General features: G+C 47.3%; 2 protein-coding genes across 2 annotated transcripts; both read left to right on the top strand.

Annotated features, from left to right (window-relative positions):
* Positions 1-2,210: 2,210 nt before the first annotated feature.
* Positions 2,211-12,977, top strand: LOC148213917 (uncharacterized). The gene is given in 3 exon segments (XM_088129416.1): positions 2,211-2,662; positions 6,200-6,725; positions 6,727-12,977. Coding segments are annotated over 3 exon segments (2,268 nt in total). The 5' UTR covers positions 2,211-2,414; the 3' UTR covers positions 8,221-12,977.
* A 5,975-nt stretch (positions 12,978-18,952) lies between these two features.
* On the top strand, positions 18,953-25,139 carry LOC103049462 (uncharacterized). Its single transcript, XM_088129370.1, has 2 exons — positions 18,953-19,658; positions 19,894-25,139. Exon 2 carries the CDS (start codon positions 19,982-19,984, stop codon positions 22,892-22,894), a length of 2,913 nt encoding a protein of 970 aa, XP_087985496.1. The 5' UTR covers positions 18,953-19,658; positions 19,894-19,981; the 3' UTR covers positions 22,895-25,139.
* The last annotated feature ends 632 nt before the right edge of the window (positions 25,140-25,771 follow it).

Below are 25,771 nucleotides of genomic sequence, written 5' to 3'. Positions count from 1 at the left end.
GATGTCGAATAATTTAAATATCCTCCTTTTAATACCGGCATAAGGATAAGAGCTTAGTAGTGGGTATGGCTGGAGAAAAAATGGCAAGTCTGACTTTAAATAATCATGCGATATATAATCCAGTTGACCTGCTTGCCTTGCCTTTCCTTGGTTCATCAGGATACTGATGTCCTGAAAAGTTGTGGGTTAAACATGAAAATGTCTCCAAAGAAAAGACGCATCTGTCCTTTTAAATTTGTTTTTGGAACCCTTCCATCCATCAGGAAAGCTGAGACTTTAAAAAGGGCCTATTCCTACAGGAGCATATGCCTCTCGGTGGCTAGATGGAGCTTCCACGTTCAGAAGCAGTGTACCTTTAGAAAGCCGTTACAGAGGGAAGGGCTGCTTCGCTCAGGCCAGGGTTGTCGGGTTTTCAGAGGCCTGGTGAGGAGAATATCTTGCTGGGCTCAGCGACTTCCATTCAAAATCTCTAGGACCGTTCACCAGAGCGCCCCATCCAGGTTTGCTCTTAGGATAAAATGGATAGTGTGAGACTAGGCTGAAGCTGCCATAACTAAAGATGAAGCAGGCAGGTAAGCAGAGAGGACCAAAGCCAGGAGACTTGTCTATGCGATCCCTTCCGGGAGGTAGATAAGAAGGAAGCAAGTCGTTAAGGAAAAAAACAAAGGACCTGAACCAGACAAAGGAAGTTGGGCCTGAGCACATGGAAACCCTCACCCCAATCCCATCAACTTGTGAATCAACCCAGCAAGGGCTTTTGGGGATAAAAGGGGTCCCAAAGCCCGCCCACTCTGAGTCGTCTTGAGTCATCTGTGCTGAATCATCTAAGTCACCTTTGTATCCAGACTTGGCGGCTTCCGTCCCTCTAGCTAGTGCCTGGCAGCCTAGTTGGGAAGGACCTGGGTAAGCGTTGATCATCCTCTGTTTGTCTGTGTGTGTGTGTGTGTGTGTGAGAGAGAGAGAGAGAGAGAGAGAGAGAGCGCAAATGTACCTTGCAACCACTAAAGTTTTGCTGTTACTTTAAATTCACTGGCTCTCCGTGTACTACAAAGAACCTCTTGTGCCTCACTGTTCGGTTGGAAGTGATTTGTGTGTGTCCCTAATTATTTCCCCACTGTTGACCAGGGCTGCGTGTCTCTCTGCTCCGGCCGCACCTATCAGGAAAACCCAAGTCTGCCTTTTGGAGACCAAGGGCCATGTGCAATACTTTACAGCAGGCAGAAATACGTAGGAGCACATTATATGAGTGCAATCCTTTTATTCATCACACGTCCTGGTGGTCTCCCATCCCAAATATTAACCAGGTCTGCCCCTATTTAATTTCTTTGGGAAACAGCTAAAACAATGGAAAGGAGAGTGTCCTGTATTTATTTATTTCCTTTTTATGAACTTTCATGTATTTTACAGCTCAAAAACGGGGGCCTTTGTGGTGCTGGGGTGCATGGGGCCCACCCCACCCCCAGGGGAAGGAAGGTCTGGGTTAGCTCCGTACTGGGGCCCCAACTTGGCTTCCTAAAGCTCCCCACCTTCAATTCCCAGCCCTCCAGCTTGCTCTGGGAACACCCTTGCCCCCTTCCCTTGGTGCCCTAAGACAGACTGCCAGGCCCGTCCCAAAGCCGCCGTCCCTGGTCTTTGGGCAGCTCTCACTCCTGCACTGGCTGTTTGGGGCCAGGAAATGTGGCGGGGACCTGGTAGCACCGGCCCAACGGTCTCTTCCGCAGCAGCGTCCATCTTTCGTGCGTCTCTGCAGGCTCTGTGCTTCCAGCCACGATCTCTGCCTGCCGACTTTCTCACTCTCAGGGGCCCATCTGGTGCCAGCAAAAGAGCGCAGCTGCTTCGTACAAGGGAGCCAGCTTGGTGTGGAGGCCCTGAGTTCCAGTCCTGCCTTCCGCATGAAGCCGGCAGGGTTGCTTTGGGCCGGTCCCTGTCGCTCAGCCCCAGGAAGGAGGGGCAGGCAAGGGCAAACTGCTTCTCAAAGCGCTGCCAAGGACCCTGCAGGGACTTGCACGGGGAGCTGCCAGGAGTCAGGACTGACTTGGAAACAGAGAGAGGTTTATTGACCCTCCCCTGAGCAGCCCATCAAAGTCAGACTTCTGAAAATGATCCACCAAGAACTCTCAAGCAGAAGAATTCAGAGCTACATTTCTCCTTGCAGGGAAAGCTCTCCTTGCAGAAGACGCCCGATGGGGAGCCGGAGGACAGAGGGGCCCTCCCCGTGCGATGTGGGGCAGGACAAAGATCTTCAGGTGGCCGACCAAGACTTTGGGGGCGAACCTCCCCAGCGCGGAGGGTCCAGCTTTAAGGCCTCCCCGGCAGGAGGGGCAGCATCTGCGCTGGGGGGCGAGTCCCGGGAGCCCCGCCAGCCCCGCCCGGCAGCCTCAAGGCCGGGGTGGAGGCGGAAAGAGCTGCCCGCGATGCTGCCCTCCCTGCCATGGAAACGGCGCCCGGGCTGGCCGAGGGAAGCCGCGGCAAAGGAAAAGCCGCGCTGGGGACGAGGACCTGGCCCAGGGGGCGGGGCCAATGGTGGGCTCAGGCCCTTCCCTGCCGGCCAAGGCTCCCGGGAGGGGCGGGGCTGGCAGAGGAGGCGGGGCCCGAGCGCAGCCCCGCCCCCCGCCTCGGCGCCGGACCCTCGGAGGGCTCGCTGGGCCCCGGCTGCGGGCAGGTAGGGCTCCCCTCCCGCGGCGCCCGCCCGGAGCGCCTTCCCCGCCGGCAGGACCGCGGCTGCGGCGCCGCGCCTCGGCCCGCGTCCCCGGAGGCTGCGGAGCTGCGAGGCCTGCCGGGGGGCTGCCCGGGCCGGGCCGGGCCGGGCCGGGCTGGGCTGGGCGGACGCGGAGCCCCTGCTCAGCTGGGAAGTTACATATCGATCAATCAAATCTTTGTTCGGTCAAAGACCAGCATAAGGAGCGTGGGAGACAGTCAGTTAAAAAGCATAGAAAATACATCGGAGTCTAAGTAATAATAATGATAATATAAAAAAACAGCTAAAAGATATAGAATAGGATACTAATAGTAGGGGTAGGGGCATTAGGTGGGTGTAGGGCAGCATACAGGTTCATACACGCAGACTAGTTTACGGCACAGGCCATCATCGGACGAAATTTAATCGCTGCCGTGCGGAACCGGGCACCGGGCACGGGCACCGTTAAACGCTGTGGCAGGGCTGGTGTCTGAAGGCAGCAGGGAGGTGCGGGATTGCCCCGTGCGCCCTGGATGTTTATGCAGTGATGGTGAGGTGAGGCTGGTACGAATGTCTGTGTGGTGCAGACGCTGGAGAAGCACCTGCTCCGTTGTCCCTCCGTGTCCAGAGTGAGAGCGACATGGTTTCTCCAGGTAAGGAGTCCTCCTGTACTGGCCTTCAAGGACAGCTGAGGGGAGGGCGTGGCACGGTGGCAGAGTAACGGCCCTCCCGTGGTTAGGTACTTTGAGTTAGCTGAGTATGTCGTAGGGCAGGCAGAGTGCCTGTTGGATTCACTGGCAGTAAAGGTTGGGGACCTGGCCAGATCCAGTTGGCACCCTGTGTCTGCTGCCCGCTATTTAAGGAGTGCTTTGGCCTGGTCAGATCCCCTGCTGAGTAGAAGACCTGGAGTAAAGCCCAGGGATGAGATTTTAGTTGCTACTGCCTGTTGCCATGTGGACTGAAAACCATCCCTCAGAGGTGATGGGGCAAGGCCAAGGGGAAAAAAGGAGAGTCTGAGCCAATGGTTGAGAATGGTCACCCACCTTCTAGCCTCCACTTTCAGGAAGCCTGTTTCAGGGTGGCATTAGAGACCCATCTGGGGACTTGAAGGGCCGATCTTAGAAATTTGGATTGTACAAGTTCTAACGGTGCGCAGTTGGAGAAGGGGCCCAGCTGGGCACCATAAAGAAGCTGTGCTATTGGCTTGGCTTCAAATAGTTTGAGTGCTGCTGGAATATAGTGGCCACCTCTTGTCTTGAGGAATGTAAGGATGGCAGATGAGCTCCTCTGTGCATTTTCAGCAGCGTAATCCCCATGGGCTTTTTTACTGCTGGCAGAAGGAAGGACTACTGCCAGGTATTTGAAACAGGACACCTGCTCAGTCTTGTGGCCATCGATGCTCCATGAGTGGCTCTTGGGCCTTTTGACAAATGCCAGGATTTCAGTTTCCTGATAATTGAGTTCTAGCTGGTCTTCCTTGCAGTTCTGGGTTAGTGCTCTCGGTGCTCTTTTAAGGCCAAGAGGTGTCCTTGAAAGAATTGCTGCATCTTCTGCATAGAGTAGAACAGAGATGCGTCTTCCTGCAAGTTTGGGGGGTGAGCGTTTGTGTTGAGGAGATGGCCCACCGTGGAGTTGATACAGAAATTGGACCAGAGTGGGGCCAATATCCAGCATAGCTTCATGCCTTTCTCAGTTCCCGTGGTGCTGGTGGGATGGCCCTGGGGGTTACATCTTACTTCGAGTGAGGCCCCTTCATGAAGCATACGTATTAGATGAAGTAAACGTCAGTCAATCGAGGAGGCCTTCAGTTTTTCAGTTCAGTTTAGCTCGGGATATGGAATCAAAGGCTGCTTTGAAGTCTATGAAAGCGGCATAAAGGGAAGTTGTGTTGTGGGAGGAGTATTTTTCAATGAGATGTTGGAGTACTAGGCATTGATTGATGGTGGATCGGCCATCTCTAAAGCTGGCTTGCTCCTCTGCCAGTATGTTTTCTTGTTCCAGCCAGACCTGAATTTCCACTGTAGATGTCTTGCACAGAGTTTGCTGATTGTGTTGAGGAGGCTGATTGGTCTATAATTAGCAGGATCATCCTTTCCCCCTTTTTTATATATAGGGACAATGATTGCAAGCCCCCAGTTGTTGGGGGCTCGGCCACAGGTGTTGACGCAGATAAAGACTGAGGCCAGAGTAGGGGCCCATAATCCCAAGTTGTTTTTAATAGCCTCGGGATGGATTAGATCTTCTCCTGAGGCCTTCCCTGGTCTTAGCTGAGCAACAAGATTCTTGATCTCTGTCACTGTCACTGGTACCCACATTGGCAGATTTTCTATACAGGTAGTACTCATTTAATGACTGTTTGTTTAACAGCAGTCTGGTGTTACGATGACCTTGGGAAAAGTGCGTTATGACCTCCGAGGTCATGTGATCATGATTTGCGACTTTTTTTACAATGGCCGTTAAGCGAATCACATGGTTATTAAGTGAATTCCTGCAAAAAACTCCATTGGGGAAGCTGGATTCATTTAACAACAATGCGATTTGCTCAACAAATACGTGATTCGCTTAATGACCGTCGTAAAAAAGGTGGTAAAATCAGCTCCTATTCGCTTAACGACCAAATTACTTAGTGACCTAAATTGGGGTCCCTGTTTTGGTCGGATAGCAAGGACTACCTGTAGTTTGGCTAGGGCGCCCACTTCCAACAGTGGTGTCCATATGCAGTTCCTGAAAGTATACCTCCCAGGTCCCTGGGGGGATGTGATGTGACAGTCCACCATGAGTGGACCATTGCTTTGAGAGCTTGGTGTGATACGCCAGAAAGAGGCTGAGTCATTGGATTTGACTGCTTGGATGAGTTGTGTCCATTTGTTTTTCATGGCTTCTTTTTTCAAAGAAACTGCTTGAGGACTGAGCCCAAAGTCTGACCTGGACAGGTAGGACCATCTCGGGAGGTTTTGGTCAAAGAATGCGATGAGCCTGCCTTTCAGGAAATGGAGGGCTGAATTGACCCCCAACATGGAGCTTTGCAGACCTTGAGGATCAGATTTACACCCTCTGTAAACCATAAAGAAACAACAGGAAACCATGCTAGGAGGATGGCCGTGTTACTCTGTGGTGGCAAAAAGAACCATGTCCATATGTGTCTACATGGGATATACGATCTGTATGTATGGACCTACCTAATACATACAAGTCCTGCGGTGGTCCTCGCAGTGTCTCTCACATGTAATTTGCGTCACCTCCCAACCGAGCGAAAGGAAAAGACGGAGATCATACCAGTTCAGGCAAGCAAATGGGGAGCAACAGGGACTCTGTTAATCTTGCTAAGAAATGGGGAGGGGAGATCTCAAGTCAGATTCAGAGGGAAAATCGCAGCGTTGCTTTGGTTTGGGTGGGGGAATTGAGGTTTGGGGGCACCTTTGTAGCTCATGTAAGGGGTCTCCTAGCTATTGTTTGGGCTATTTTTGGAGCTGGAGAACGAAACTTCCTCTCTTCTTCACTTCTTTTTCCTTCATCCAACAGATGCCGCCTGGAAAAACCTGTGGCCAAAGTTTTGCTTGCAAATTGTCTCTGGTTAGAAAGCCCTGCAAGGGAGAAGCCCCCGGAAACCATGCAGGGGGGGAAACCCTTCGACCAAAGGCCCCCTCAGGGGAAGCTGCGGAGACTGGCCACATGCTCCGAGTGCGGGAAATCCTTTACTCACCGGTCCCTCCTTTTGATCCACCGGAAGGGGCACACGGGGAATGGATCGCATCTGTGTTTGGAATGTGGGAAATCCTTTCCTTGAGTGTGGGGCTTTGCCAAGCATCTCAGGAGCCACCCCGGACTAAGGCCCTACAAATGCAGAGAGTGCGGAAAGCGTTTTGCTAAAGGCTCGGACCTTGGAGCCCATCAGCGAATCCACCGGGAAAAGAGGCCTCAGGAATGCTGGAAGCGCCGCAAAAGTTTTCCTGAGAGATGGTGTCTTTCTAGGCCTCAGAACAGCCCAACTGAAGAGAAGCCCTGCAAGTGTGTGCAGTGTGTGCTGTGCTTTTCTCAAATGTCAGAGTTTCTTAAAACATCAGCAAATCCATACCAGAGAACAACCTTATAAAAGTCTGGAGTATGAAAAATCGACCCTTAAGACCCATGAGAAACATCACACAGGAGAGAAACCTTACAAATACATGCAATGTGGAAAGAGCGTTGCTGGTAATCCGCAGCTTTGGGTCCATGAGAAACTTCACACAGGAAAAAAATCTTATAAATGCTTCGAGTGTGGAAAATGTTTTACTTGGAGTTCATCTCTTTGGCGTCATAACAAAACACACAATGGGCAGAAAAATGAAATGTGCCTAGAATGTGGGAAATCTTTTTCCAGGAAATCAAGCCTGGTGCGACATCAGAGAATTCATACCGGAGACAGACCCTATGAATGCCCAGAATGTGAGAAACGAGTTCTGGCTTCTTCTGAACTTCGGAGACACCAGAAGGGGCACAGAGGAGAGAAGCCATATAAATGTGGAGAGTGTGGAAAAAGCTTTTCACAAAAACAATACCTTGGAAGGCATCAGAGGGTCCATACAGGAGTGACACCATATAGATGTATAGAATGTGGGAAATGTTTTTGTCAAAAGACAGTACTTTCAGAACATCAGAAGATTCACACAGGAGAGAAGCCCTATCAATGCATCGAGTGTGGAACGTTTTTTCGTCGGAAATCAAACCTCACACGTCATATGAAAGTTCACACAGACGAAAAAGATTATAAATGCTTAGACTGTGGGAGAGCATTTGCTTATTCATCATCCCTTAGAAATCACAGTCGCTTAATGCATATAGGAGAGACGCCCCATAAATGCTTGGAGTGCAATAAATGTTTTTCCAGGGAAGATACTCTTTTGAAGCATCAGAGAATTCATACCGGAGAAAAACCTTATCAATGTGTACGGTGTGGGAAATCTTTTGTTCACAAAGAATATCTTAGAAAGCATGAGAGAATTCACACAGGAGAGAAACCTTACAAGTGTGGGCAATGTGGGAAGTGCTTTACTTGGAAATCAAAGCTTACAGTTCATGAGAAGCTTCACACAGGAATAAAATCACACAGAGGGGAGAAAACCAAAAAGTGCCTAGAATGTGGGAGATGTTTCTCCCAGAAATCACACCTGGTGCGACATCAGAGAATTCACACCGGAGACAGACCCTATGAATGCGCAGAATGTGATAAAAGATTTGTGGAGTCTGCTGAACTTCGGAGACACCAGAAGGGGCACAGAGGAGAGAAGCCATATAAATGTGGGGAATGTGGGAAAAGTTTTATCTCAGCAACACAGTTTCGGATTCATCAGAGAATCCACACGGGGGAGAAGCCGTTCAAATGTGGGGAGTGTGGGAAATGCTTTTCCCAAAAACAACACCTTGTAAAGCATCAGAGGGTCCATACAGGAGTGAAGCCATACAAATGTGTAGAATGTGGGAAATGTTTTGCTCAAAAGGCTGGACTTTGTGAACATCAGAAAATGCACACAGGGGAAAAGCCCTATCTAGGCACTGAATGTTGAACATTTTTTTGTAGTGGGTCAGCCCTTAGAAGTCATATGAAAGTTCACACAGGGGAAAAGATTACAAATGCTTGTCGGTCCCTTAGAAATCACAGCTGCCTAATGCGTATAGGAGAGACGCCCCCTAAATGCTTGGAGTGTGTTTTTCTCAGAAAGGTGGTCTTTTGCAGCATCAGAGAATTCACACTTGAGAAAAATTTATTGGTGCTTAGAATGTGGCAAACGTTTCTCCCGCTAATCAGATCTTCAGGTGCACTTGGGAAATCACACAGAAGAGAAAGCTTACATGTGTGTAGCGTGAGAAAGCTTTTCCTTGCCAATTGAAAATATTTATTTATTTATTTACTTATTTACTTATTTATTTACTTATTTATTTATTTATACATCACATTTATATAGCCGCCCATCTCACACAAAGTATGCACCACAGAATCCAAACTGGAGAAAAACAATTCAATTGTGAACAATGTGGGAAATATTTTTCTCAAGAGCCACACATTAATGTTCACTTCAGTGTCGGGAGTCTGGGGAATGTTTTGATCAGGAAGCAGCATTAATGACTCATCAGAGAGTCCACATAGGAGGAAAGACAATGAGAAGTGTGAGAAATGCTTTGTAGAGAATTCAGTATTAGAGAAACATCAGAAAGTTCACAAAAGGAAAAGTGTTTAAATGTTTGGAATGTGGAAGATTGTTGGAAGGTCAGTCGGACCTCCGGAGCCACCAAGGAATCCACAAAAAAGACCCACGTGAATAGAGTGTGGGAAATGCTTTTCCGAGACAGAGTATCTTGGCGTGCATGAAAGAGTTCACGAGAGAAACCCTGCAGCTGTTTCCAGTGCGGGAAATCTGTTTCCCAGTTAGATGCACGTCTTGCACACCAAAGCGGCCCCAAGGAAGAGGGCCCAGAAATGGTTCAGCAGAAATCACATTTGTTTACATACCAGAGGATCCAGACCGGAGAGAAACCACACAAGTGCTCGGAGTGTGGGAAATCATGTGCTTCAAAGGCCAATCTTTTGCGTACATTTAAAACTTATCAATGTTTGCAGTGTGGAAAATGTTATGCCAAAAACATCTCTTAATAAGCACAAGAAAGCTCATAATTCTGGAGCAGTGTGTAAGGAAAATGCTTTCCTCACACAGCAACTGTGACACATGAGAGAAATACTGTCTGAACGGGGGGAAAGATTGCTCAAATGACGGGTATCTCTAAATGTCTCCACCACAACCCCTACCCTGCCCTCATTTGTACTCTTGTATTCACACACGGAAGAACCCCCAAGAGACTCTTCCCCAGAACAGAAGAAGGAAACCCTGTTTAGGCTCCTACGGTAAAGAGAGGTCACGGAAGTTGCCTTCTGATTGCATTGCAACTAAACGAAAGGGAGATCCCACTGTGCTCTTGGATATGTATTTATCTCCCAGCTCATTGTAGAAGTCCTGGTGGTCTCCCATGTAACACTGCTGGGCTTTCCAAGAGTAGCCAAGGTTGTCCAGGTGTGGCCTACCTGAGTCCAGGCTCAGAAAAACACAATTAAAGGGAGTCTCTTAGGCCTGGCAAGATGGTAAAAAAGAAAGTCATGTGTCTGGTTAAAAATAAAGGATATTTTCAAGAGCTTCACACAAAAATTGCAAAGCGGGAAAGGATTTGCATTAGCCTCCTGTAAGCCACCAAAAGTCTTTTTGGAATTAGGCAGCTTTAAGAAATCTAATAAATAATTAAGTATCCTACAGCGCAGCAGACAGAAGCTAAGACAATAAAGAAAGTGAGGAAGAGGAAGTCCATGTTGAAGAACCAGAGAAAGATCACGATGCTTAAGGAAAAGCCGGGGAAGGTCTATCCTGTGAAGGCATGGAATGAAATCAAGGATATATTAAGATGGGAAGAATTACAATTGTCATTGTGGGGGAGAATTTTTGTGATAAAAATGAATATCACATAAAATGCTGTTTCTGTTTCTAACAATACCTCTCTTGACAATTGATGCACCATTTAAGCAATGGCAGAAAGATATATCTAGGTTTATACGGCAGGGAAAAAACCGAAGAGTTCAAATTAAAACTCTTCAAGACGCAAAGGAAAGAGGAGGATTGGGATTTCCTGAGTGGAGATTGTATTTTCCAGGCTTCTGTTTGGTTTGGATGAAAGAGTGGGTGTTGCTGAGAAGAGAATTTTAAAATTAGAAGGGCACGACCTGAGGTTTGGATGGCATGGTTGGTTATGGTATGATAAGGTGAAGATTAATGTAGACTTTAAAAGTCATTATCCTCAAAGTGCCATATTGAGAATATGGAATAGCTACCAACCCAGGCTGTGTCTGAAAATGCCTTTGTGGGTCTTGGCACAAGAAGCATTTTATAGAAAAGGAACAGCAGGCAAAGAGTAATGGTTACAATATCAAGAGTTGTGAGAACAAGAACATGGAGAACCGAAGATGAAGTCAAGAGATCAATTGACTGCCAATGGATTTAGTTTTCAATGGTCTTGATATGTACACATAAAGGAAAGATTTAAAGTAGAGACAAGGACATTTGGAATTGAACAACATAAGACAGAATTTGAAACTGAATTATTGTATGTGCAAATGATGAACTTGTAGTTGCTGAGATGTATAAGCTTTTACTGAAATTTGAAACGGAAGAAGAACAATTTAAAGAGTGTGTGATAAAATGGGCCAAGACCTTTGGTTAGAATGTACAGATGGAGCAATGGGAAAATATGGGGCTGAAAGGACTGACATTCTCATTGTGTTACAATTTAAAAGAGAATTTTTATAAAATGATGTACTATTGGTATATGACACCAGGAAAATTATCTAGAATGTATTATAAAGGTACTTAAAATCTATGTTGGAAATGTGGAAAACACGAAGGGTCAGGTTATCATGCTCGGTGGACTCGTAAAAAAGCTAGAAAATTTTGGGTTCAGATCCATGTGGAATCAAAACGCAGGACCTGAAGTAAATAATCAAGGCTCACTGCACTGTTTATTATATAAACAGCAGGTGCTGGAGGGGACCCCACGAAAAGGATAGTGAGAGACACCCTTGCAAATAAAATATATAAATTTCAGAAAAGGGGAAGGAAGGATGCAGGCATGAATATTCACGAGTAATCAATCTTTGGTGACTTCCTGCCCCTCTGCTTCGAAGGAAACACTTGTCTTAGCAAGAAGTTCGAAGGGAAAGGACAATTTAGGGTGCCAAGATGCCTGGAAGAAGACTTCCTTTAACGGCATCTGGAGGACAGTTTGATGGGTTGCCCTGGGAATGCTCTGATGAGATGTGCAAAAGGCTGGTGTGACCTAGATGCTAAGTCAGCTGCAAGGCCATTGCAAATTCTCTCTGTAACAGTGTGATTGAAATGATCCCATTCGTCTGAAAACTTATTTTCCTCACATACATATAACAGTACAAAGCATTTTAAAGCATTTAATTTTCGACTGAAACCAGGCCTTTTCTTCCTGGGACTAATGGACAGACAGCTAGAAAGACTTAGGGAAGGCTGTTTTTGTACATGATGACTGTATTGAGATTATGATATGTACAAAGATGGAAAGACTCTGAAATGCCCACAAGGGGAGAGTGGTTGGCGACAGCGACAGCATTTGCAAAGGTGGCCAAACTGACTTGTCTGATTAGGGAAAAGGCAAGAACCACATTTACTAGTGAGCGGAAACCCTTTATGGACGTTTTGCTGAAAATGGGAAAAAATGACCTTGTGATTTATGGGTCTGATGGTTAGAAAGGGTAGAATACGGAACGAAGGGAGTTACGATGTAACCTTAGAGAATAAAATATTATCGCATTTATAACTGATCAGAAGCCACTCTTATAAAAATGTTCACATCTTTTTTCTGTGTCTTTTGCTTCTTTGTTATTTACTTATCACTTTTGTTTCCTTTGTTTCCTAAAGTTGTATTGTTCTTATTCTGTAAGAAATTTCTCCATTAAAAAATTATTGAAAAATAATTTTGAATCCTTGAACTTTTTAGAGTTGCTTTGAAGTTCTTTACCATCAGAAATGTGCTGGAAATTGTGGGAAATGCTGGGGGTGAGAGGTTTGTTTTGTAAGCAAAAGCAGGTTGTTTTGCTGTTGTTTTAAAGATTGTTTACCACTTCCAATAAATGTTAATCACTTTTCTTTTCCATGGATGGATGGATGGATGGATGGATGGATGGATGGATGGATGGATGGATTTATTTATGTATAAATTTGTATGCCGCCCATCTCCCCCCAACGGGTGACTCTGGGCGGCTCACAGTTAAAATCAAAAACCCCATCAACCATTAAACCCCCCCCCCAAATAGTTAAAATAAATGAATCCATTAAAAATCAAATAAGGACAACAAACCCTGTATATAAATACTAAAAACGTTCAAGATGACGGGGGGGCAAGGTCAATCACCCCATAAGCCACCTCCACTGGTGTGAGCCCCCATCTGGCCCCCAGGCCTTCTGGCACAGCCAGGATTTCACCCCTTTCCTGAAGGCCATGCGCGTGGGGGCACACCGCACCTCGGGAGGCAGATTGTTCCATAGGGCGGGGGCCACAGCAGAAAAGGCCCTCTGCCTAGACCCCACCAGTCGAAATTCCTTGACCAGTGGGGTCTGCAACATGCCCTTTCTGTCGAACCGAGTGGGGCGGGCTGAAGTAGCCGGGGCAAGACGGCTCCTCAGATAACCTGGTCCTGTGCCATGAAGGGCTTTAAAGGTGATGACCAGCACCTTGAATTGGACCCAGAAGCAAACTGGCAACTAGTGCAGCTCGCGTAACAGCGGTGTTAAGTGCCCCCCAGGGGCATTCAGAACTGTCCACGCCGCCGCGTTCTGCACCAGCCGTAGCTTCCAGATACTCTTCAAGGGTAGCCCCATGTAGAGCGCATTGCAGTAATCCAACCAGGAGGTGACCAGAGCATGAGTGACCGTGTGGAGGGCCTCCTGATCGAGGAAGGGGCGTAGCTGCTGCACAAGACGAAGTTGCGCAAAGGCCCTTTATAGTTACAGTTGTCATTGTCAATGCTGCAATGTGCAGTAACTGCCTGGGCAGTGTAGCTGGTCATGGAAACTCTAGTAGGAAAAAATATCTAGAAAGAGCAGAGAAGAAAGAACAAGCTGTCAATAAAGAAAATGGTATAGCAACGCAAGGAAAAAGATGCAGAAGAGAAGATGATAAGGAGGTTTTCTGCTTAACCCTTTGGGGCTTCACCCCCAACTTGATCCTCCTGGAAGGCAAGCTGAACCAATCATTTATTTATTTTGGTTAACTGGAGCTTAAGGCAGCACAATTCCCATTTTATTCAACTGAGTTTATTCTCAGTTGCTCTTATTCCAACTACAGTATTTGTTTGCTAGCACGCAAATCCCAGCTCCCTTTTTGCCCACTTAGTCCTTGACATTACCGTTGCGACAGACACAACCATTCTGATTATTGCTCTCATGAACTTGGTTAGTCCTGTCTTGTTTCAAGCCGTGTTCGGGGTTAATTCCACAGAGCGTTGCATTCCTAGAAGGGCGCCTTGGGGGAAAGAGAGGGGCACTTCTGGCCAGCCCTGGCTCCCCAAGCCCCCCCCCCTTACGCAGGCAAAGGAGATTTTGCGTTTTCTCCTGGAAGGAAATAGGCAAGTGGGGCTGAAGGGGGAGAGAAAACCAGGGCAATGCTTTGCAGTCGTGCTAGGGCTCTGCGCTCCCAAATGGGATGCTGACTGGGAAATGTGAGCCAGGTGGTTTTTCCCGCTCCAACCCAGATGATTTTTATACAAACTCATTTTTAAGCACCACTTTGTGGTCAGGTCAACCTGTGACTTGCTTTCCAGTTTCCAGTTCTGGAAGCTTGTTTTATTGGGGGCCTTTTCACCCATGTCTCCTTTCAGAATAGCTCTTGAAGAGTAGCAGAATTAGCAGACGCTTTGCTGCTTCAGCTTACAAAACCAAAGCTGTAACCTGAGAAGAAAAAGAATGGGGAGGGAGGAGGAAAGAAGCAAACTTAATTACCCAATGAAAAATTGATCCGGATGCCTTTCACAAAGGGGCTGCTGGCAGGCCACTCTGTGAGGACCGTGGGAAAGGGACAATCCTGCTGGAGTAAGCCATGATTTTTCCTCTATGTGTCTCCAGTTTTCCAGTAGCGTTGGTGTAATTATTTTAGGCTATGACAACTCCTGGGAAGATTTCAGTCTACTGAGATTTCAGAGAAACTTTTGTAACTGCTTTGATTCCAGGTTGATTGCTAAGTGGCTTCAAACTCTTCCTGAGCTGACTGGGTTTTTAAAGCATGTTGCAAACAGCTTTCACTGCAGTTGGGATTTGAACAGGTTGTCAAAGGGCTTTGAATCTGGCTTGGTTTTAAAATGATATTCAAAATAGTTTTAAATCTGGCTGAGTTTTCACATTTCTCGAAAACCCTGTGCTAAGTGGCCAACCATCCTAACATCCGAGTTAGGCTGAAAGAGGGCCCAAATGAATCCATTTCCACTGTGGGGCGTTAGCTGGTTGTGGAAGAAAGCGGGGAGCCGGGGTATGGGGTATCTTGGGCTTCAGCAGTGATGTGGGTTTTTAATAATCCTCAATAAAAGAATGCCCCCTACCTTATTGTGCCATCCTGGTTTTCTCAGTGTGAATTCTTCCTACTTCATTTCTCTTTCCCACAGGGAGAAAGTCTTCTCTGAACGGATGTATCCTTTTATTTCCCAATATCTGGATGCCTGGAGGTTATAATGAACCAAAGCCCTGGCTCAGAGGGAGAATTATTAAACAGACCTGTACGTGGAAGCCCCAAAGGAGGGGAATCTTTCCCTCCCAGGTTTCTGAGTTGAGGCTACGTGAGAACAGAAAATAAAAATGGGAGGAGGAGACCTTCGAGCAGGAAAAAGCTCTGGGAATTTCACAGGAGCCAGCCGGGCTGAGGACGGCAGGGAGTTCTGGGAAGAATCAGAGGTCACCAGTTCGGAGGCTGAACAGCAGAGCATCAGGAGGTTCCTCTATGTATGACGACAGAGGGTCCCCGCGAGGTCTGCCATCGCCTCCGTAAACTCTGCTGTCGGTGGATGAAGCCAGAAATACACAGCAAGGAGCCTGGAGATGCTGGTCCTGGAGCAGTTCCTGGCCATCCTGCTCCCGGAAATGGAGCGCCGAGTTCAGGAAGGTGATCCGGCCAACCGCCTGCAGTCTGTGGCTTTGGCCGAGGATTTTTCAGGCCAACGCTCAAAAGACGGGAGACGGGAAGAGCCAGTGAGCGTCAGACATCTTGGGGGTTCAGCGGGGTGCATGTCTGAGTTGAGGCCACGCTGCAGACGTGCTGCATTCCCAAAGTGCAGTGACACGGGGGGCTGGTTTCTCAAATAGGAGTCATTGATTGTTTAAGCCTGCACAAGGATTGAGGCTCCTGCCGGACCCTCTCTACCTCCGCCTAACCCCCTCCAGCCCTGCCCATGAATCGTGGCCAATTGGCCAGAGGGGGCACTCACTCCGGGGGATTCTAGGGAATGCAGAAATGTGGCGGGTCCCTCTTTACACTCCCGTGGTACTTCCCAGAGGCAACTAAAATTATTCTTGACCCCCTCCCTTCAGGAGTTGACGCTGCATCGGGCCACGCAGACCCATTCAGTCCCCCTCCCTGGGTGATCCGGTGGCCAAGCAGAGCCTTCGGGCGGCTTGGAAGGCCCAAAGGCCGATGGCTCTCGTCCCCCATCGCTCCCTCGCAGGTGGCACTGAAGATGCCCTGACTGGGAGTCCGGAGGTAGCAAACCAGCCCCCAAACTAGCAACCGCTGGATTTGCCTGCTGTGTTTTAAAATGGGCCAAATTTGGGGACTGCAGATTCCATCGTTTAAGACAGTGTTTCTCAACCTTGGCTGCATTAAGACATGTGGACTTTAATTCCCAGAATTTATCAGTCCATGTATCTTAAAGTTGCCAAGTTTGAGAAACAGTGCAATCTTTAGATATTAAAGGTATTACATGGGCAGGGTGTGAGTATAAATTATTTTTTTATGCTCATGAAGGTTTGGCAATTTTGGATCACTACCCTACCTGTATGCCTAATTTTATAAAGATTGTAGGGTAATTTTGAAAGTATTCTGGTTATAAAATAAATTGGGATAAACCTTGTTCACTTCCCTTGGCACATAATTAATCTATAAAGTTATACAAAGAGATGGATTTTGTGATTGCTACTGAGTGTATTAAATATTTGGGGCGTTATAGACTCTTATTTATCTGTCTGTCTGTCTGTCTGTCTGTCTGTCTGTCTATCTATCTATCTATCTATCTATCTATCTATCTATCTATCTATCTATTATTAAATTTGTATGCCACCCATCTCCCCCAACGGGTGACTCTGGGCGGCTCACGATTAAAATCACAAACCCATAAGCAATTAAAATACCCCGTAAATAATAAATCAATACATTAAAATCCAGTATAAAAACCAACCCTATACATAAATACTAAAGACATTCAAGATGACAGAGGGGCAATCAATTACCCCAGAAGCCACTTCCACTGAGGTGAGCCCCCATCCGGCCTACAGGCCTTCTGCATAGCCAGGATTTGAGACCTTTCCTGAAGGCCATGTGGATGGGGGCACACCGCACCTCGGGAGGTAGATTGTTCCACAGAGCGGGGGCCACAGCAGAAAAGGCCCTCTGCCTAGACCCCACCAGTCGAAATACCTTGATCAGTGGGGCCCCAGGTCCTTCATGGTTTCTTCTGAAAATGATCTATAGGCTGGGTTACATAGAAACACTGTTGGGATTTTTAACCAACGTTTGAGGATACCATAATAGCCTGCGTTCAGTGCTAAGCCATGATGGGTGGCCTACTCATGGTCTTTGTAACTCTTTCAGTGGGAAGAGTCTCAGATGTTCTTGGGTTTCCAAACCCCAACCATGGTGGGAGATGATGGGAGTTGTCACTGAGTGCATCTCATGACTCTTAAACTCCTTGGTGATGGATGGGAACCCAGATGAATAGATTGATGGTTTGCCAGAACCGGCATATCAGAACTACCTTTCTCCTTGCGGGGAAAAGCTCTCCTTGCAGAAGACGCCCGATGGGGAGCAGGAGGGCAGAGGGGCCCTCCCTGTGCGAGGCGGGGTACGATGAAGATCTTCAGGTGGCCAACCGAGACCTTTGGGGGGCGACCCTCCCCAGCGCGGAGGGTCCGGATTCAGTCCCCCCCCCCCGCCAGGAGGGGCAGCATCTGCACTGGGTGGCGAGTCCAGGGAGCCCCGCCAGCCCCGCTCAGCAGCCTCAAGGCCGGGGCTGGAGCCGGAAAGAGCTGCCCGCGATGCTCCCCTCCCTGCCATGGAAATGAAGGGCATTATTTTGATACACAATTTTATATTCTATATATACACAATGTTATATTATATATATATATATATATATATATATATATATATATATATATATATATATGCTTCACATAATGTATAACCATACCTGTAACAGTGCACTCTATTTTATTTCTAAAGGGTTAACTTGCTTTTGTTTTGTAAAGAGCACTGGTTTCTTCCCCCCCCTTATCTCTTTGCTGAATGCCCGAGTACAAGCTCAATGTTGTACCAAGCTTTTTGCAACAGTTGTGAGGCCCTGCATTCTAGAGAAAGATAAGAAGAATCTGGTATGCCATTCCCTTGGTAACCAGAAGAAAAAGTTACATTTAAGTTTACCTTCCTAAGAACCACCTTTCACTTGCTCAGACCATCCCAAAAATCCCTTGTATGGGTATGAGGGGATGTACTATCTGATTACAGATTTAAATGTCTATAAAGCCTCTGATGTTTGTTTTGTGAGGTGTGGTTCCATCAACATCTCTTGTTAATGTGTTGATTGGGGTCACCCAGCTGTGTCTTGATCAAAATACATCTGCTATCTTAAAGAAGCCTCGTCTCAAGTCTTCTTATTGGCTTTTTATTGAAACTTGGGAAATAAAAGTGCCATACAGAAACGGCGCCCGGGCTGGCCGAGGGAAGCCGCGGCAAAGGAAAAGCCGCGCTGGGGACGAGGACCTGGCCCAGGGGGCGGGGCCAATGGTGGGCTCAGGCCCTTCCCTGCTGGCCAAGGCTCCCGGGAGGGGCGGGGCTGGCAGAGGAGGCGGGTCCCGAGCGCAGCCCCGCCTCGGCGCCGGACCCTCGGAGGGCTCGCTGGGCCCCGGCTGCGGGCAGGTAGGGCTCCCCTCCCGCGGCGCCATCCCGCCCCGCTCGCCCGCCCGCCCGCCCGGAGCGCCTTCCCCGCCGGCAGGACCGCGGCTGCGGCGCCGCGCCTCGGCCCGCGTCCCCGGAGGCTGCGGAGCTGCGAGGCCTGCCGGGGGGCTGCCCGGGCCGGGCCGGGCCGGGCCGGGCGGACGCGGAGCCTCTGAGGGGCGCCGAGCGAGCCTGGCCCGCGGGAGGGGACGGGAGGGGAGGGGAGGGGGGAGCCCTCGGCGCTGGAGGGCGGAGCGGAGGGTCCCGGCGGCCCCTGCGGGCCTCCCGTGTCCGTCGGGGGTCCTCGGAGGGGAGGAGGGGCTTCGGGGGCCCGGGCTGAGCCCGGTTCTCCCGCCCGGGAGGGACCCCCTTCCTCGGCGCCTCGTCTGGACGGAGAGGGAGGATTTCCCCGCTTTCAGGCCAGTAAAACCGGCCCTGCTGGCGAGTGGTGGGAGAAGCCCTGGAGAGACTGGGGGAAAGGGAGCGAAGCAGCAGCTGAGGTGTGAGGGAGGGGAGGGAGGAGGAGGGAGCCAGAGGAAGAGGAGGGGAGGGGGCGGTCCGTGGCAGTCGGCGGCCTTGCCCGGGACAGCCCCAGACACCTGCAGAGCGTCCCAGGAAAGGAACTGAGGGGGAAGTGGTGAGATCTGAGCCTGGGGAAAAACCACATTAATCACATTTAATTTTTATAAAACATAAAAGCAATGCAGTAAAGTTGGGTTTTGCCCCCAGCACTCTCCCCAAGGCTGGGAGCTGTTTTCAGCTGGGAAGGTATACATCCCTCGGCTAAACCGTGATTAGTTTAACAATGATTTGTGCAGCTACCGCCCTTGGAGTAATTCCAAAGGCTGGATGGATGTGGGACATTAAGCCAGAAGAAACTGCTTGAGGTCTGAGCCCAAAGTCTGACCTGGCAGGTAGGACATTCTTGGGGAGATGTGGCTGCCTTTCAGAAAATGGAGGGCTGAAATGGCCCCTGACATGAAGTAGTACAGACCTCAAGGAATAGATTTACGCCCTCCCTAAACCGTAAAGGAGGAACAGGAAGCGATTCTAGGAGGAGGGCCATGTTAGTCTGTAGTGGCAAAAAGAACTGTGTCCACGTATGGCTACGTGGGAAGTACGATCTGTATGTATAGACCTACCTAACACAAACAAGTCCTGTGCTGGTCCCTGCAGTGTGTCTCTCACATGTAACCTGCATCACCTCCCAACCGAGCGAAAGGAAAAGACGGAGATCATACCAATTCAGGCAAGCAAATGGGGAGCAACAGGGACTCTATTAATCTTGCTAAGAAATGGGGAGGGGAGATCTCAGGTCAGATTCAGAGGGAAAATTGCAGCGTTGCTTTGGTTTGGGTGGGAGGAATCTAGATTTGGGGGCACCTTTGTAGCTCGTGTAGGGCATCTTCTAGTTTTGTTTGGGCTATTTTTGCAGCTGGAGAACAAAACTTCCTCTCTTCTTCATGTTTTCCTTCATCCAACAGGTCCTTTCTGGAAAAACCTGTGGCCAAAGTTTTGCTTGCAAATTGTCTCTGGTTAGAAAGCCTTGCAAGGGAGAAGCCCCCGGAAACCATGCAGGGGGAGAAACCCTTCGACCAAAGGCCCCCTCAGGGGAAGCTGGGGAGAGTCTCCACATGCTCCGAGTGCGGGAAATCCTTTACTCACCAGTCCCTCCTTTTGATCCACCGGAAGGGGCACACGGGGAATGGATCGCATCTGTGTTTGGAGTGTGGGAAATCCTTTCCTGGAGTGTGGGGCTTTGCCAAGCATCTCAGGAGCCACGCCGGACTAAGGCCCTACAAATGTGGAGAATGTGGAAAGTGTTTTGCCAAAGGGTCGGACCTTGGAGCCCATCAGCGAATCCACCGGGAAAAGAGGCCTCAGGAATGCTGGAAGCGCCGCAAAAGTTTTCCTGAGAGATGGTGTCTTTCTAGGCCTCAGAACAGCCCAACTGAAGAGAAGGCCTGCAAGTGTGTGCAGTGTGGGCTGTGCTTTTCTCAAAAGTCAGAGCTTCTTAAACATCAGCAAATCTACATCGAAAAGAAACCTTATGAATTTCTGGACTGTGGCAAATCATTTAATCAAAAATTGATCCTTAAAAACCATGAAAACATTCACCCGGGAGAGAAACCTTACAAGTGCTGGCAATGTAGGAAAGATTTTACTTGCAACTCTCAGCTTCAGGTCCATGAGAAGGTTTGCGGAGGAATAATACCTTATAAATGCTTTGAGTGTGGAAAACATTTTACTCGGAGTTCATCTCTTCGGAGCCATGAAAAAACACACAGAGGGGAGAAAAACGAAAAGTGCCTAGAGTGTGGGAAATGTTTTTCCTGGAAATCAGACTTAGTGCGACATCAGAGAATTCACACCGGAGACAGACCCTATAAATGCCAAGAATGTGAGAAACAATTTGTGGAATCTTCTAAACTTCGGATACATCAGATGAGGCATAAAGAAGAGAAAGCATATAAAAGTGAAGAGTGTGGGAAATGCTTTTCCCGGAAGCCAGATGTTGCTTCAAAGCAGTGTGTCCAGATGGGCGAGAAACCATACAATTGTGTGGATTGTGGGAAATGTTTTGCTCAAAAAGGAGGACTTTGGGAACATCAGAAAATTCATACAGGGGAGAAGCCCTATCAATGCATCGAGTGTGGAACATTTTTTCGTATGATATCAGGCCTAAGGCGTCACGTCAAACTTCACTCAGGGGAAAAAAATTACAAATGTTTAGACTGTGGGAAAGCATTTGCTTCTTCATCATCCCTTAGAAATCATAGCCGCCTAATGCATATAGGAGAGACGCCCCATAAATGCTTGGAGTGCAATAAATGTTTTTCTGGGAAAGCAATCCTTTTGAAGCATCAGAGAATTCATACTGGAGAAAAACCTTATCAGTGTCTGGAGTGTGGGAAATGTTTTCCTTACCAAGAATGTCTTAAAAACCACGAAAGAATTCACACAGGAGAGAAACCTTACAAGTGCATGCAATGTGGCAAATGCTTTACTCGCAGTTCAGACCTTGGAGTCCATAAGAAGATTCACACAGGATTAAAACCTTATAAATGTGTTGAGTGTGGAAAATGTTTCCCACAAAACTCATCTCTTCGGAGGCATCAGAAAACACATGAGAAACATGAAAAGTGCCTAGAATGTGGAAAATGTTTTTCCCAGAAATCACACTTGGTGCGACATCAGAGAATTCACAGTGGAGACAGACCCTATGAAGGCCTAGAATGTGAGAAACGATTTGTGAACACCTCTGAACTTCGGATACATCAGAAAGGGCACAGAGGACAGAAGCCGTATATATGTGTTTTTTGTGGGAAAAGTTTTACATCTGCAACACAGGTTCAGATTCATCAGAAAATCCACATGGGGGAGAAGCCATTCAAATGTGGGGAGTGTGGGAAAAGTTTTACATCAGCAAACCATGTTCGGATTCATCAGAAAATCCACACAGAAGAGAAGCCATACAAATGTGGGGAATGTGGGGAATGCTTTTCCCGAAAACAATACCTTGGAAGGCATCGGAAGGTCCATACAGGAGTGATGCCATATAGATGTGTAGAATGTGGGAAATGTTTTACTGAAAAGGCAAGACTTTCAGAACATCAAAATATTCACACAGGGGAGAAGCCCTATCAATGCATCGAGTGTGGAATATATTTTCATATGAAATCAGGCCTCAGACATCATATGAAAGTTCACACAGAGGAAAAAAATTACAAATGTTTAGACTGTGGGAGAGCATTTGCTTCTTCTTCATCCCTTCGAAATCACAGCCTACTGCATATAGGAGAGAGGCCCCATAAATGCTTGGACTGTGAAAAATGTTTTATCAGGAAAGATAGTCTTTTGAAGCACCAAAGAATTCATACCGGGCAAAAGCCTTACCAATGCCTGGAGTGTGGGAAATCTTTTCTTTACAAAGAATGTCTTAGAAACCATGAGAGGCTTCACACAGGAGAGAAACCTTACAAGTGCGGGCAATGTGAGAAGGACTTTACTTGCAACTCACTACTTTGGCTCCATAAGAAGATTCACACAAGAGAGGAACCTTACAAATGCCTTGAGTGTGGAAAAAGTTTTGCTCGAAATTCATATCTTCAGAGGCATAAGAAAACACACAACAAGGACAAAAGTGAAAAGTGCTTAGAATGCGGGAGATGTTTTTCCGAGAAAGCACACCTGGTGCGACATCAGAGGCTTCACACTGGAGACAGACCCTATGAATGCCCAGAATGTGGGAAACGGTTTGTGGAGTCTGCTGAACTTCGGAGACATCAGTTCAGGAGGCACAGAGGAGAAAAACCATATAAATGTGGAGAGTGTGAGAAAAGTTTTACCTCAGCAACGCAGGTTCGGATTCATCAGAGAACCCACACGGGGGAGAAGCCGTACAAATGTGGGGAGTGTGGGAAATGCTTTTCCCAAAAACAACACCTTGGAAGGCATCAGAGGGTCCATACAGGAGTCAAGTGATAGAGATGTGTACATTGTGGGAAAGGTTTTGCTCAAAAGGGAGGACTTTGTGAACTTCAGAAAACTCACACGGGAAAAGCCCTATCTATGCACCAAATGTGGAACATTTTCGTAGTGGATCAGCTCTTAGAAATCATATGAAAGTTCACACAGGGGAAAAAATTACAAATGTTTAGACTGTGGGAGAGCATTTGCTTGTAAATCATCCCTTAGAAATCCCAGATGCCTAATGCATATAGGAGAGACGCCCCCTAAATGCTTGGAGTGTGTTTTTCTGAGAAAGGTGGCCTTTTGCAGCATCAGAGAACTCACACTTGAGGAAAACCTTATCAGTGCTTAGAATGTGGCAGACGTTTTTCCTGATAATCAGGTCTTCAGGTGCACATGAGAAATCAAACAGGAGACCAAGTTTATAAGTGTGTAGTGAGAGAAAGCTTTTCCTTGCCAATCAAAATTTAATATTTGTTTATTTGTACATCATATTTATATAGTCGCCTATCTCTCACAAAGCATGCACCAGAGAATCCAAACTGGAGGAAAGCCCTTCAGCTGTGAACAATGTGGGAAATGGTTCTCTCAAAAGCCAGAACGTTCACTCAGTAACAGAAGTGAAATCCTATGAAGATTTGGTTTGTGGGAAATATTTTTCATGATCAGAAAACCCTCAGATGCAACAGAATCACAAAATATTACATCAGAGTCAGGAGTGTGAGGAATGTTTTGATCAGGAAGCAGCGTTAATGACTCATCAGAGAGTCCACGCAGGAGGAAAGACAATGAGAAGTGTGAGAAATGCTTTGTAGAGAATTCAGTATTAGAGAAACATCAGAAAGTTCACAAAAGGAAAAGTGTTTAAATGTTTGGAATGTGGAAGATTGTTGGAAGGTCAGTCGGACCTCCGGAGCCACCAAGGAATCCACAAAAAAGACCCACGTGAATAGAGTGTGGGAAATGCTTTTCCGAGACAGAGTATCTTGGCGTGCATGAAAGAGTTCACGAGAGAAACCCTGCAGCTGTTTCCAGTGTGGGAAATCTGTTTCCCAGTTAGATGCATGACTTGCACACCAAAGTGTCCCCACGGAACCCAGAAATGGTTCAGCAAAAATCACATTTGTTTACACACCAGAGGATCCAAACTGGAGAGAAACCATACAAGTGCTTGGAGTGTGGGAAATCATGTGCTTAACTTATGTTTGTAGTGTGGAAAATGTTACGCTGAAAAATCTCTTAAGAAGTACAAGAAAGCTCATAATTCTTGAGAAGTGTGGGGACTTATGATGGCTCCCATTGTTGCAGTTCGTTGGTGGGAAAATCGATACTGCCCCCTCCATTATCATGAATTGTATATAGTCTTTTTATATACAATTGCTATTAGCTAATTTTAATCTGTATATTTAAATTTTCATAGTTTCTACTGCTTTGGATTTTTACTGTGAGCCTCTTGATGAGGATGAAAGAGGAGAGTGCAAAAGGTGACTTGAAACTCAACATTAAAAAAACTAAGATCATGGCATCTGGACCCATCAATTCCTGGCAAATAGAAGGGGTAGAAATGGAAGCAGTAACAGACTTCATTTATTTGGGCTCCAAGATCACCGCAGACGGAGACTGCAGCCATGAAATTAAAAGACGCTTTCTCCTTGGGAGGAAAGCTATGGCAAACCTAGACAGCATATTAAAAAGCAGAGACGTCACCTTGCCAACAAAGATCCGCATAATCAAAGCTATGGTTTCTCCAGTAGCAATGTTTGGCTGTGAGAGCTGGACCATAAAGAAGGCTGAGCGCTGAAGAATTGATGCCTTTGAACTGTGGTGCTGGAGAAGACTCTTGAGAGTCCCCTGGACTGCTAGGAGGTCAAACCAGTCAATCTTAAAGGAAATCAACCCTGATTGCTCATTGGAAGGATCGATACTGAAGCTCAAGCTCAGATATTTTGGCCACCGAATGCGAAGAAAGGACTCTTTGGAAAAGACCTTGATGCTGGGAAAGATGGAAGGCAAAAGGAGAAGGGGACGGCAGAGGATGAGATGGTTAGATAGCATCACTGAAGCAATGAGCATGAAACTGAGCGAACTCCAGGAGGCAGTGAAGGACAGGAAGGCCTGGGATGATATGGTTCATGGGGTCATGAACAGTCGGACACGAGTTAACGACTGAACAACAAAAGCCCAGAGTCACCTTATTTAATGCATAAATAAATAATTAAACAGTGAGGAAAATGCTTTCCTTGCACAGCATCTGTAAGATATCAGAGAAATACTGTCTGAAGGGAGGGAAAGATTGCTCAAATGACGGGTAACTGTAAATGTCTCCATCGTAACCCCTACCTGCCCTCATTTGTACTCATATTCACACATCAAAGAACCCCCAAGAGACTTCCCCAGAACAGAAGAAGGAAACCCTGTTTAGGCTCCTAAGGTAAAGAGAGGTCACGGAAGTTGCCTTCTGATTGCATTGCAACTAAACGAAAGGGAGATCCCACTGTCCTCTTGGATATATATTTACCTCCCAGCCCATTGTAGAATTCCTGGTGGTCTCCCATGTAACACTGCTGGGCTTTCCAAGAGTAGCCAAGGTTGTCCAGGTGTGCCCTCTTATCTGAGTCCAGGCTCTGAGAAAAGCATAATTAAAGGGAGTCTCTTAGGCCTGGCAAGATGTTATGAAAGAAAGTCATGTGTCTGGTTAAAAATAAAGGATATTTTCAGGAGGTTCACACAGAAAAATAGCAAAGCGAGAAAGGATTTGCACTAATATCTTTTAAACACCAAGAGTCTTTTTGGAGTTGGGCAGCTTTAAGAAATCCAGTAAATAATAATAATAAAAAAAAACAGCAGACAGAAGCTCAGATGTAGGATTGATCAGCCTTGGTGATAGTG

This window comes from Python bivittatus, unplaced genomic scaffold (assembly GCF_059951505.1).
Source record: "Python bivittatus isolate LINGU-HERP-01145 unplaced genomic scaffold, Pbiv_v1 ctg000810_np1212, whole genome shotgun sequence".
In the NCBI taxonomy this organism is placed as follows: domain Eukaryota; kingdom Metazoa; phylum Chordata; class Lepidosauria; order Squamata; family Pythonidae; genus Python; species Python bivittatus.
Note: the sequence above shows the minus strand (reverse complement) of the source record. Positions and strands in the feature narration are given on the sequence as shown.

Bases quoted from the DNA above. Each gene is read 5' to 3' on its own strand.
- LOC103049462 (XM_088129370.1), top strand. From the start codon at position 19,982: ATGCAGGGGGAGAAACCCTTCGACCAAAGGCCCCCTCAGGGGAAGCTG.